The sequence below is a fragment of the Alligator mississippiensis genome, chromosome 12 (assembly GCF_030867095.1).
Source record: "Alligator mississippiensis isolate rAllMis1 chromosome 12, rAllMis1, whole genome shotgun sequence".
Lineage (NCBI taxonomy): Eukaryota > Metazoa > Chordata > Crocodylia > Alligatoridae > Alligator > Alligator mississippiensis.
The window spans coordinates 64,358,257-64,371,954 of NC_081835.1; the positions used below are offsets into that span (position 1 = coordinate 64,358,257).

Here is a 13,698-nt window from a genome sequence, read left to right on the forward strand (position 1 = left end):
CCGTGCATGCCCCTGCCCCTGGGCTGTGCCCGGCTCCCGTGCATGCCCCTGCCCCTGAGCTGTGCCCGGCTCCGGTGCATGCCCCTGCCCCTGGGCTGTGCCCGGCTCCCGTGCATGCCCCTGCCCCTGGGCTGTGCCCGGCTCCGATGTGTGCCCCTGCCCCTGGGCTGTGCCCGGCTCTGGTGCATGCCCCTGCCCCTGGGCTGTGCCCGGCTCCCGTGCGTGCCCCTGCCCCTGGGCTGTGCCCGGCTCTGGTGCGTGCCCCTGCCCCTGGGCTGTGCCCGGCTCCGGTGCATGCCCCTGCCCCTGGGCTGTGCCCGGCTCCCGTGCATGCCCCTGCCCCTGGGCTGTGCCCGGCTCCGGTGCATGCCCCTGCCCCTGGGCTGTGCCCGGCTCCGGTGCATGCCCCTGCCCCTGGGCTGTGCCCGGCTCCTGTACATGCCCCTGCCCCTGGGCTGTGCCCGGCTCCCGTGCGTGCCCCTGCCCCTGGGCTGTGCCCGGCTCCGGTGCATGCCCCTGCCCCTGGGCTGTGCCCGGCTCCGGTGCATGCCCCTGCCCCTGGGCTGTGCCCGGCTCCGGCGCATGCCCCTGCCCCTGAGCTCTACCCGGCTCCAGTGCATGCCCCTGCCCCTGGGCTGTGCCCGGCTCCCGTGCATGCCCCTGCCCCTGGGCTGTGCCCGGCTCCAGTGCATGCCCCTGCCCCTGGGCTGTGCCCGGCTCTGGTGCGTGCCCCTGCCCCTGGGCTGTGCCCGGCTCCCGTGCATGCCCCTGCCCCTGGGCTGTGCCCGGCTCCCGTGCATGCCCCTGCCCCTGAGCTGTGCCCGGCTCCGGTGCATGCCCCTGCCCCTGGGCTGTGCCCGGCTCCCGTGCATGCCCCTGCCCCTGGGCTGTGCCCGGCTCCGATGTGTGCCCCTGCCCCTGGGCTGTGCCCGGCTCTGGTGCATGCCCCTGCCCCTGGGCTGTGCCCGGCTCCCGTGCGTGCCCCTGCCCCTGGGCTGTGCCCGGCTCTGGTGCGTGCCCCTGCCCCTGGGCTGTGCCCGGCTCCGGTGCATGCCCCTGCCCCTGGGCTGTGCCCGGCTCCCGTGCATGCCCCTGCCCCTGGGCTGTGCCCGGCTCCGGTGCATGCCCCTGCCCCTGGGCTGTGCCCGGCTCCGGTGCATGCCCCTGCCCCTGGGCTGTGCCCGGCTCCTGTACATGCCCCTGCCCCTGGGCTGTGCCCGGCTCCCGTGCGTGCCCCTGCCCCTGGGCTGTGCCCGGCTCTGGTGCGTGCCCCTGCCCCTGGGCTGTGCCCGGCTCCGGTGCATGCCCCTGCCCCTGGGCTGTGCCCGGCTCTGGTGCGTGCCCCTGCCCCTGGGCTGTGCCCGGCTCCGGTGCATGCCCCTGCCCCTGGGCTGTGCCCGGCTCCCGTGCATGCCCCTGCCCCTGGGCTGTGCCCGGCTCCGGTGCATGCCCCTGCCCCTGGGCTGTGCCCGGCTCCGGTGCATGCCCCTGCCCCTGGGCTGTGCCCGGCTCCTGTACATGCCCCTGCCCCTGGGCTGTGCCCGGCTCCTGTACATGCCCCTGCCCCTGGGCTGTGCCCGGCTCCAGTGCGTGCCCCTGCCCCTGGGCTGTGCCCGGCTCTGGTGCGTGCCCCTGCCCCTGGGCTGTGCCCGGCTCCCGTGCATGCCCCTGCCCCTGGGCTGTGCCCGGCTCCTGTACATGCCCCTGCCCCTGGGCTGTGCCCGGCTCCAGTGCGTGCCCCTGCCCCTGGGCTGTGCCCGGCTCTGGTGCGTGCCCCTGCCCCTGGGCTGTGCCCGGCTCCCGTGCATGCCCCTGCCCCTGGGCTGTGCCCGGCTCCTGTACATGCCCCTGCCCCTGGGCTGTGCCCGGCTCCAGTGCGTGCCCCTGCCCCTGGGCTGTGCCCGGCTCTGGTGCGTGCCCCTGCCCCTGGGCTGTGCCCGGCTCCAGTGCATGCCCCTGCCCCTGGGCTGTGCCCGGCTCCAGTGCATGCCCCTGCCCCTGGGCTGTGCCCGGCTCCGGTGCTGGGTGAGTCCCCGAGCCGAGCATTGCCCACCCCGGAGCGGGGAGGTGCCGGCGCGGCCGCCCTGCCTCCATCCCTCCCTCCAGCTCGGCTCCGGGCCCGCCCCAGCGCTGCCTCTCCGCAGCCGCCGCCGCCTCCTGCCTCTCCGCAGCCGCGCAGGTAGGTGCGGGCTCCGGGCTGCCCCAGCCTCCTTCCCCGGGGGCAGCAGCAGCTTGCAGGGGCTCGCAGATGCCCGGGGAGGGGGCTGGAAAGCAGGTCCCAGCAGGTGATAGTGGGGGGGGGTGGTTAGCACTGCCCCCGGGCACCTCCGGCTTGTGTGCATGCCAGGAGCAGGAGCCCCATGCCCATGTGTGCAAGGCAGGGTGGAGCCCAGACCTCCAGGTGTGCCTGCCCATGCAGGATAATGCATCCTCGAGATGACCTGGCATCCCAGGATTGACTTGGAGGTGCCACTAGGCGATTCCCATCCCTCCAGCGGTGCCTGTCGTGGCATAAGGAAGTGAGACGGAGCGATTCACAGGGATGGGAGGAAGCACTGATTAACTTGTGGGAAGGAGGAGAAGTGACGTGGGGCGATATAGGATGTGTCGTTGCAAGCTGGCAGCCTAGACAGCCTGGTCCTGTCCAAGCTCCGTGTCTCTTGTCGTGTTATAATTCAGCAGGGAAGAAAGAGAGAGAGAGGGGGGAAAAAAAAAAGTTTGGGTAAGTCAAATATCTCCTTGTGAACACGAACTGTGTGTTGAGGCTCCATGCGGCATTCTGCTCTCCGATTTGGCAGCGTGGCGTGCAGCAGCGCACTGCCACGTATTTTGTGATGTCTGTGCATGCTAGCTTCTGTATTTCAGGGAGTGCGATTTTATTTATTTTTTTGAAGCTGTCGTTTTAAATCACTGACAGTGTTTCGCTGCCCTGCAGAGAGGGGGTTTGATTGCACGAAGCCAAAAGCACCCCGATGTGAGCAGACAGAGAAGTCCTGAAGGAGCTTCTGCTCCGTAACATCCCGTTGCTCTTCTTGGAAACCCGATCAATAAGAAGCCTGTGCAGATTGTATGGGTGGTTGGGCAGTGCTGTGCAGCTGGCAGAGGCTTGTCCTCTGATTTAGGACATGTGCCAGACTGGTAAAAATAGCACAAGTCTTTTCACATTACTGCTGGGAATAGGGGGGCTTTGTTTGTTTATCTTTTTGCCTGGATGAATATATTTTGAAAGCACTATTTGAACAGAAATTCAAAAATTGCAGACACTTAAACCTATTTAAAATGTTTCCTAGGAAGAGTGTTAAAAAAATTATGGGGATGACTTGTTTCAAGGAGGCCTCATTAGTAAGTAGATCCTCTTTGAATAAACTGCTTTGAATGTTAACTTGCTTTTGGATGTAAAAATCCAACTTTGCTAACAAGGATCCTGGTATCCTTCTTCCCAAATCTGCTAGTCCTCTGACTGACAACGGCCGTTCTTGGGGTCTTCCCTGGCCAGCTTTATGCATGATGCAAGTTTATTGGCAATAAATGTCCCTTTGTGGACAGATGGCATGGCTCGGCGCAGGGTGCTCCTACCCTGGACTAGAACGGGGGGCTCTTCTAGCATCTCTCATCCTCCAGGTTTCCCAAACTATCTTAACAAAATAACAAGTTAAATACTCTTTCTGCAATGACTGTCTAGGCCAACGAAGCAGCCCTGGAATAGTCCTCACAACCTCAGATATCACAACCAGTTTCCTTAATATTATCCTGGAGAAAATGTATTCCTTGGTCCCTTCTATAAAGTACCATGCGATTGTCTAACTTTTCCCTGCGCAGCTGTCGGAGGGAAGCAGAAGGGATCCCAGTTTAACATCTCCGCCCGACGGCGTCTAGCATTTCAGCTGCACTTGTGCAGCCTGGCAGAGTATGCACTGAGTATAAATCTCAAGGTCTAGCCCGGACTCCACCCTATGGTCTCCACGCCTCGTGGTAAGAATGCAGCCCGTTGAGTCCTTGGCACTCAAAACTGAGCAAAGCTTGGTTTCAAGAGTTAATCTTTATCAGCCGGATCGGATCCTGCTCTCTCTGAGTCAGTGGGAATCGTGCCACAGGGCTCGCTGGAACTCAGTATGAAGATAAGGTGTCATAACTGGAAACTTCGGTAGGCCCAGATGGGCGTGGAGTGTAGTCCTGCCTCCTCAGTCACGCTGCTTCATCCGCTAGTTTGAAAGTGAAATGTCAATAAGTTCGTGAAAGCGATAGCAGAAGATATTGCCATACACAGCTGGCTGTTAGGTGCCCAGCTCCCAGGCAGTTTTAGTGGGAATTAGGTTGGTATCCACCTCTTTGCAAAGCTTCCCCATAAAGCTGACTTGTAAAATGCACGTATCACCATGAAGCCCGAAATCTTCTGCAGCTGGTTGGTGATCAACTTACTAAGAATATAATGGAGCCAGCGATCCCGCCTTGACACTATCTAAGTGGCAAGGCAAGAAGACTTGGGTTTATTTCACCATTATCTTACCGTACCGATTGCAATCCGGTAGCACAAGCAGCATTTGAACCTAGTCCTGGCATCACCAAAGCACAGAGCTGTGCCCGCTGAGCTAGAGGAATAGGTGTGTTACTCCCACTCCCAGAGCTGTGCGTATCGTACTAGCTACTAGCAGGGAGATGCACTAGGTGTGTCACAAGCTCGCTCCATGGTCCTTACCACGTTAACTAGAGCCGGCGCTGCTACCTCTGTCTGAAAAGCAGGTTGTCTAACACCTTTGAATACAAAGCCCTGTTTTCCTAGAGATGTTCTGTACGTTTATAAGTCAATATTGGCAGCTCGCAAGCTGTCACTGCGTCTGCCAGTGTGAGCGAGTTCAGCCTTGCTGCTATAAAAGGAGAAAAGCTAACAAAACCGTAAAACTTTACGCCGTACAGAAGGCAGCAATTAATATTTAATATTTGAAAGACCCGCCTCAAGCAAGCATCGCTTTGTGCGTTGACGTAGGATGATGATTGCGTGTGTGTGCGTTTGTGAGTGTGCGTGCACGCGCAGTGCAGGATGTGATCTGATCTGTGGAGTTGTGGTGGGAAGGAAGCTATTCCTTAAAATAGCTGTCAGCGTACTCGCTGTTTACAGTAGGCTTTTTTAGCTCATTTTCCAAGTGTGATCTTTCCAATTTATCTTCCAACCTGCAACATGAGTGCTGCTAATCAATAGCTGTCATCTGGAAGAGCTGGGCAGGCAAACTCACCAGCGTAGGCCTGGTTTTATTTTGGAGCCCTTCTGTCTGCAGAAATGAGGTTTCTGAAATGGCGCAGGAGTGAGTTGGTTACATTTAAGCCACTGAAATTTTTAAATTATATGCTGAAGGGAATTGCAGCTCTGGTTAATTAAAAGGAGCTGGTGTAATTACTGGACAGCGCAGAGAGATTCTCTCGGTTTATGCTTCTTCTTCCAGCATTTAGGAGCTCCTCGGAAATGATCTAGTTTTGTAACCTGTCTCAGATAGCGGCCAATATTCAGTTATGTTCAGGGAAGGGGCAAGAAGCTTTGAAAAAGTTTTGCAATAACTTGTGTAAAGGGGAAGTTTTATATTCAGCCAACCCCCATTACTTACATGTTGGCTTATGCCCCGGAGCATGAGGTTTTTCTCCCCTTCCTAATTATTTGAACAAAAACGCAAAACAATGGATTAGAATATGCATTTCCAATCCTTTAGGGATCCCTTGAAACTCATGACTCAAAAATGCTTTGTGGCAACGAGTTTGACGGGTTGAATCCATTTTATACAAGAAATTATCCCCTCGTTGTTTATGTGCCGCTTTTAAATGTAAAGCGGCTGTCCCCTTTCTCTTGTTCAGTGAGAACGGGACACGCTCGTAACCTGTTCGGTATAGTCATCATTTTGTCTACTTCTCTCATATCTTCCCTTACTCTTTTCCTCTCAACAGTAGTGTCTCAGTCTTCTCAGTCTCTCTGTTAGTGGCTCATTAAGTAGATCCACTAATAGTCCAGATAAAACCATGAAAATAAGCTTTTTTGGGAAGTGAAAAAAGTGTAGGGAAGAAAGGCTCCATATGGTTATCAGTCTTGCCATAAAGGGGATATAGATCCAGAGGCTCCTGAGTGCAAACAAATGCTTGATCTGCTGTGGCAGTTGTCAAACAGAGGACCCGAAACTTTGTCAAACGGAGGACCTGGCAAACAGTCCCCGGGATGCTGTCTAGGTCTTGGATTTCCATTAGAAACATTTTTCTTGTGGAAGGGCAGGCTCTCCCCTGCCCCCACCAAATAATAACCTGAAGAAGATAATAGCCCTTAAATACAGTGCTCAGGACAAGCTACGGGGATTGGAGGAAGTGCAGCAGCCGAATTCCCGTCAATAAACCGATCAGCCTTACTATTTCAAACCAGCCTGCAGCCTGCCCGCCCCCTCGCCCCTGACCAGCAGGCCCCGAGCAAGCGCTCTGTTTTCGGACTCCCGTTCTGCTTCCTTCAGGGCTTTGTCTCCCGGCAGTGTCTTGTTGCAACGTGGAGGGCTGTCACCATAAAAAAAGAGCCTGGTTAATGTCTTTCCCTCCCTCTTTCTCCAAACACGGAGCAGGGTGGCAGGCTTTGCACAGCCTGCGGGGTTCGTTCAAGCGAGAGGTGCCTGTCTGCCTAAAATAATCCTCTAGCCGGAAAACTGCCCGTATTACAGCAAAGGCTGAACATGTGGAGAGTGAGATAAAAGAGGAGAAACAAAATGGAGTGTATTACCCTTGCACCCGCCCTGCCGTCCACACAGGGTGGCCGCTTGGTTGAATGCTGAGCTCAGCAGTTCTGCAAAGGCTACGGGCAAAGGGATTTTTCTTAGGAAAAGAAGAAATAAAAGCAAAACGAGTCCATGAGCAAGCCTCTGAGCCGGCTCCATGTCAAGTAGGGGCTGGATTTCTCGGGGCATCCTCCTGCTTCATCTCTGCTTCCCGAAAGGTCATGGATGCTGGCAGGCATACAGTATTTACATCACATATGCTATCTGGATGCCTGACAGCAGCACTGACTGGCAAAGCACGCTCAGCAGGCCTTTATTTAGGTATTGGCACGCTGCTAGATCACTTTGCTTCCTGTGACCGTGCCGCCGTGCTATCGCGTACCCTCAAATAGTCTCGGTTCGGCAGGTACTTGCTCCAGCATATTCATTCATTCATTCTTGTATTGCGTTTGCATCAGGGAGCTACGATGGAGTCAGGGCCCAGCCTGTTACGTGCTGTAGGAACACACACAAAGGCACAATTCTGGCTGGAAAGTGCCGGGATACTTTATACCCGTTGTACCGAACGACATCCCTACTTGTCCTGGTGACAGAACGCTGTTTTTATTATGGTACCTGTGCAAGTGGTAGGGGGACTGGATTTCAGGAAGATTAATTAACAGACATACTAGCAAATGAGCTGGTGTCTCGGTGCCTTCTGGCTGCACTGATGGATACACAAAATCCTAGGGCACGTTAGTGTTTTGCTCAGGTGCACCCATATGTATTTTCAAAGTGCTCGTGTCCAGAGTTTTATCAGAACATTTTCCTGTTCTGGTAGCTTTTATTTTCTCCAAAGTTGGAAGTGTGGGTAGTGAAGGTACTGTGCTCTTAGGGCAAGCATCTCTGTTGTATGAATATTGCACGAGGGGAGGCAGGAGATGCGCTAGTGCCTGACAAACAGCAAACTCCTCGGGCATTCCCTACCTAGGTATGCAACTTGTGTGCACGTCCTTTCACAGCATCTGAAGTGAGCTTCAGCTCATGAAAGCTTGTGCTATAAACACACACACGCATACACATACATATTGTAGTTAGTCTAGAGGGTGCAGATCTACCCTGCTTACTACTGGGGGTAGGAGAAGGGCTAGGGCCTGTCTACTTGCACTTGTTGATTCTGGAGAATAACTTTAGGGTTTCCCACTTGGATGGCACCCAGTATCTCTGTGATCCAGGACATTCAAACTGATAACATTCAGAGAAATGATGATCAAAGTGGGCGAGAACTGGCTGCTATGGACTGCAAAAGAAAACTGCCTTTCTGTTAACTTTCATAGTGGAAAGATAGTTTCCCCCTCTGTAATGAGCTGGGTTTTTGACCCTTTCTTCTCCCTGTAAAAGCCTGAAGAATGCAAACTGGTTTCAGACATGGAGATTTCTATCCCGTGCACAACCACTGAGAGAGAGAAAGAGTCGTTTGTCTATATTAGGAGCCAGTCAGTGAGCCAGTGGGAAACCATCCAAAGAAAAAGTTTAAACATATGGCCTTACTGAACATTTCCACACACACACACAAAATATAGCTACAAAACAAAACCCTTAAAACTGGAGAAAGTGAATCATCCAGAGGAAGCAAACTCTTTCAGCTTGTATGGAGGTCCCAAAGTGAGAACTACAGCAAGGCTTTGACCACACTTTTGCTTCCTCAACTCCATGAGTCTGCATCCTTTTTTTCAGAAAGGAACTGCCTGTTTAAATGACCACACTGCGGACTTCACATACCTTGCTATGATAAGGAGCCGTGCAACATCCTGTATATGTTGCATAGTTGTGTAAGGCTGTATATTAATGATATTGCCCTCTAGTAGCTGGCTCACAAAGAGGAAAAGGGCCCAGCATTGGAGCAGATTGGTTTTGGAGGTGAATAAGCATCCCAGGTCTGACTTCTCAAGATATGGATGATTACTGCCGTCAACGTGCCTGAGCTGTCTCATTAGAAGAGAAGAACAAGACTGATACAGGTCTTTGTATCTTGATAACTGCATGAAAATAGGAATTTACACATCGCGGCAGCATGCCTGTGCCATGGCAGTGCTCGTATTACTCTACAGAAGAGACGTCCGGTCTCTTCTGACATTCCTGCCATTCAGCATTGTCCAAACTATTTCAGCATGGGGAAAAATGGGCTAGCAAATGTTTGTGCTCAGGAGGCTTAGAGCCACGTTAAACCTCTTCCTCTGTCCCTGGAAAGGTTTAACTCTATTTCTGTGTGATAGGCCAACAGCTGTAGAGATTAGCTGAAGCTAACTTGCAGGATCAGGTCTAAACCAAATACTGTTGCTTGTATGAGCTTAGAGGCTCCTTGTACAAATGCAGCGAGAGACAATCTCCCAATCCCCTCTTTCGGGGACAAGCAAACAGCAGCCCCAAGACCTAGGGAAGGGCGCTGCGGTACTCAAACGCTTGTCTGAGTCTATCCCAGCCCTGCACTTGGTCCAATAAAAGGTATCCTCTATGAAAGTCCTTGCTTTGCACGTATTTCCTAGAGCATCCTGGCTACAACGCCACTTGGACACTATCGATCCCAACCTGAGCAGTTTACAGCCTTGGCAGAGGGGGAGGAGAGTATGACACACAACTAACCAGCTTCATGGAAAATCAGGGACAGAACCAGACACAAAACCCTTCTCGGTCCCGGCCGAAACCCCTCTCCATTGCACTCCGTTGACACGCTTGTTAGCGTGGATCTGCAGTTGTTTCAGGAGCACCTGCTCCAGAACAGGAGACTTTCTGCGGTGTGGGCTTACATCAAACTTCTCACCTGATGGGGTGAATCCTGCTCCATTTTAGGGGAAGGAAGATACTGAAGCAAAGGCAGGAAGGATGAACCCAAAGGATCCCTTGTGCCTAGGTTAGCACCTTGAGAATTTGATTTGTGTGGCTTGTATTTGGATGAACGACCCAAAAACTACACGTAGCCGCCTAGTCTGTACAGCAACTTTTAATTCTCACCCCATGTCTCCTGCTCATTTCATCTCTCCTTTACTACACTTATTTTTGGTTTCAAACATATATGTATAGGCTCAAGCTTAATGAAGTTAGCCATTTGTATAAATCCAGTCTTCCTTTGTGTCTTCTCCGCGCTCAGCTGGACCAGCTGCTGCTGGCACTGTAGCGGGGTCAGGCGCAGGCACCCTGAGACCCTGCTGCATCGGTGAGTGGGCTTCCTGCACCCGAATGCAAAAAGGCAGAGTGACATCTAAGTGCTTTTAATCCCGTGCGGTTCTTATGGAGACTGATATTTGCTTATACTGCTCTTGCCCCAATGGAGGAATAGCGGTGGCTTGCTGACAGACGGACAACCTGCAGTGATCGGTTTGGTGTTTAATGCTCCAGTCACACGGAGGGTCCTGCCTTAGGTCATCTGTGGGCAGCATTTTATCCTTCAACTGCAAACACCTCTTTTCCCTTGTCTCTGGGCATTATTATGCCTTTATCCTTCATTTAGTCATAGGCCTGATGAATGCAACAAGCATTTTGGTGTTGCCGGAGGGTGCAGACACTTGCCAGCTCTACTGTAAAAGGAAAAAACTAGTTATCCAAGGCTGGAAAACACTGCCCCTGCTTCTTCTGTGTGCCTGTGGGCTGGAGGAACGAATGTCTTCTGGTTTCTCTGCAGCTCACCGTGAGCACAACCTTGGCACATCACCGCCCACCGACAAGATTTTGATACTGCCCCCTCGTCTTCGGGTGGCCCATGCTGTAAGGGGTTTGTTAGCTTTTCATGTGCAGAGCTGTATCCCACTGGTTGCAAGGATATTCCTTTAAGACATCAGCTATTCTCAGCACGTTGGCATTGTTCATATCTAGGTCAGACATGCATAATCCGTCTGCAACAAAAATCTACTAAGCTACTAACCAAATTCTCCTCTAATATATTTACTGCGAGCATGCAGAAAAACACAAAAAAAACAACCTCGTCCTTGTGAAATAACTAGGCCTCCTCCCCTTTGGAGAGCATGGCCTGTCGAGTGAGATGTTTTTTCCCCTGTATTGAGGGGCAAGTGGTTTTGAGTGGATTTTCTATGCACGCACTTTGGGAGAGCAGAATAACTGGCATGTGTGTAGACTCGGGGGGTCTTTGCACGCACCCAGATCCTAGGCTGCTTTTTCTGGTAATCCGCATATTGAAGAATATGTGTTTCATGATTGAAGATAAGGGTAGAGGATTTGGCGTTCACTACTAAGGTGGTCACCTCAGAAACGCTGGAAGAAGCAGCAGTGCCCATCGAGCCGTAAGGGAGGGAAGAGCATCTCGATGCTGAAGCACAGGCCTCTGCGTTGGGAGCCGTGTTCTCTCCTTCAGGTTCGGCCACGTTCTCCCCGTGTAACCTTGAGCAAATCACTTGGGTCCAAGCTGACCACTGATTTGAGGCAGCTTCATTTGAGGATTCGCAAACAGATGTCTTTTCAGAGGTGCTGAACGTGCCGTTTTGCTTCTCCCCCTTTCAGCAACAGCACCTTTACATCAGAGCCCTTTTCTTCCAGGGGGCTGCATTTTTGGTCCTGTTTCTATTCTTGCGGAGCTGGGGTGAGATGTTACCGGTTTGGGTGCGTAAGTGTTCACACGAGATACAGAAGACGAGAGAATGAGCATCGCCAGCTCTCTCCATGCTTCTGAACGAAGGGGAGGTTACCGGGGTGGTGCAGACCGAGCACATCTGTGTGTCTGAGACGCGTGTCCTTGCAGAATCCCGACTTGCACAAGGATGCTCCGTCTTCCTTTGACGATCCAGGTCTTCTCCATCCGTCTCCAGAACGCCTCCTCTGCCAATGCTGAGACATCCAAAAGCACCAAAGCAGCCTTTCTTCTCTTATCACAACTTATCTTGTTCTAAAGAGGTTTTGCTTTCCTGTTTCAGTTCCGTTTCACCAAGCCGGTCAAACCTACTGGTCCGTGTGTTATGTATCCTGTCATGCCTTTTATGTGTCTCTTAGCAAGTCTTTAAGCAAAAGAATAGAGCATGTGTCTAGTCAGCACGTTAGCACTGATTTAGAATTGAATGCAGTTCAGGACTCTTGTTTTGCTCACAAATAAAGAAAAGCAGCTGATTTCCCACAATCCGTAGTGGTACGTGGTCTGGGTATTCATGGGCACGATTGAGCTCCATGGCAGGGTTGGGCTTTTTGCGCAGCTGGTGGCATCAGCAGATTCTTGGCTGGGTGTAATTGTGCCAGCTGGGCGTGCATCATCCTGTAGGTCGATCTGGGATGTTTACACCAGGTCCGATTCTTCCCTCGTGCCCCAGTTTGCTCCCGGTGCACCTCCGCTGGCTTTGGTAGAGCTGCTTCGGAGTGGGGAGCCTTATCTTTGTGTGTTTAATAGGCCCTCTCTCCGCTTACAAAAGCTTATGCTATACATCTCTGATTGAGTCTATAAAGGTGCAAGACTCCCCCGCCTTCTGCCCCACTTCAGACGAACAGGACTAGCTGCCTCTCTTTAATAGACAGGTCGGTGAGTCAGAATGCAAACGAGTGTCGTCGGGGAGCAGCGTGAATCATCATATCTGGCCTTTCTTACCAGGCTGCTCTGCTTTGTGCAAAATGATTCTGCTGGAACATTAAATCTGTGAATGCAAAAGCCTGCTTTGCCCAGTGCCCAGCCCTAAACACACTTTGTTTCCAGCCTCTCGGAGGGGTGTTTAGTCTTGCATGGTGTTGCCTTAAGACTAATGAGCCAACTATCATTTTGGGTGTTTTTAATACTTCTCACCTTAGTGACGAAGCTAACGCCCCACAGTCTGGGTTTTCAGGGACATTCACTCATGCTGTATGCTAACTTGACAAGAAGCCCCAAAGAAATAAAGAGGACAAACACTTGTTTTCAACATGCAGCATCTAGCGCTGCTAATGTTTCTTGAATTGACCTCTCCCACAGTCTTGCCTTGGGAGATGACACAGGCTTTATTTGGAGCTACAGAGATGCTTTGCTGAGCTCAAGATATAAATTCTTACAATTTGTGCAAATGGATTATGTTTTGTTTAACCTCTTACAGCTCTGCAGAGGACTTGGAAAAAAGAGAGTATTATCAGTATCATCACATCCTAAATCTTGAACCTGCCTAGATGTGGGATTATAATGCTGTTGCTCAGGCTAGATGCATCTCAATGCTTGCCAGAGTTTTCTGTTATTCCATCGAAGTCAGTTTATTAACTGCAGTTGGGAGTCTTCGGGGCTAGGGACAGAAGTTACACATAAACCGATATAAGTGATCAGGAACTGGTTCAGATGTGCAGCACAGCAGAAGTTCAGTGCACATAAACTGCTTTCAAAATGGCCCAAACTGGTTTAAGATAAATTTGGATGGATGCAGTATGAGATGTAACCACTTTAGGTTCAATCAGCTTATTGAACTTCTGTGCCAAAGCCCCTCCAGATTCAGGTTAACTCACACAGTCCCCCAGAATCCCAGGTTGCTTTGCACCTCCCTGGGCAGGCTAGGTTTGGCCCAAGCTGTCTGCTCCAGCCCAGCAGGGAGGCATGCTCTAGCGTCCCCCGGATTTTGGCCTGAGTCACTGCAGGCACGTGGACAGCAAGTGAATGTCTGTTCACTTGCTCATCGATTCAATCTACACAGTTTAAACTAACCTGCGAAGACTGAATTGACTCAGCCTCAGGCTTTTTGATTGTCTGTACTTCGCCCGGGAGCTTCTGGAGCCGGGGACACAGGGTGCACTCACTTCTCATTCCGCGTGTCTTTGATGTCAGTAGCTATTGTGGACATGCAAAGCAGCATATGCTTGCAGACAATAAGCCTGTGAAGCCAGCCAGAGGTTATTCCCAATAATGGTTCCATGCAACACTGCTCTCCCTTGTGTCCAGAGGAACAATGGTCTTGTAAAATGTGCATGTAGACTTGCAACCTGAGAAGGAAGGGTTGTGCCAGGAATAAGGCTTTTTTCCGGTAAAAAGACTGTAAAAGGC

General features: G+C 52.3%; 1 protein-coding gene across 4 annotated transcripts in view; it reads left to right on the forward strand.

Moving 5' to 3' along the window:
- Positions 1-2,072: 2,072 nt before the first annotated feature.
- Positions 2,073-13,698, forward strand: part of GSN (gelsolin) — a 34,031-nt gene continuing 22,405 nt past the window's right edge. The window contains exons 1-2 of one of the 4 annotated variants that reach the window (XM_019475847.2): positions 2,073-2,179; positions 3,291-3,342. In XM_019475847.2, coding sequence (XP_019331392.1) covers positions 3,310-3,342 — 33 coding nt within the window. In that variant the 5' untranslated portion in view covers positions 2,073-2,179; positions 3,291-3,309. Of the gene's footprint in view, positions 2,180-2,465; positions 2,723-3,290; positions 3,343-13,698 lie in introns of those variants that run through there. The other 3 variants (XM_019475849.2, XM_006265742.3, XM_014603823.3) reach the window with 3 other exon arrangements.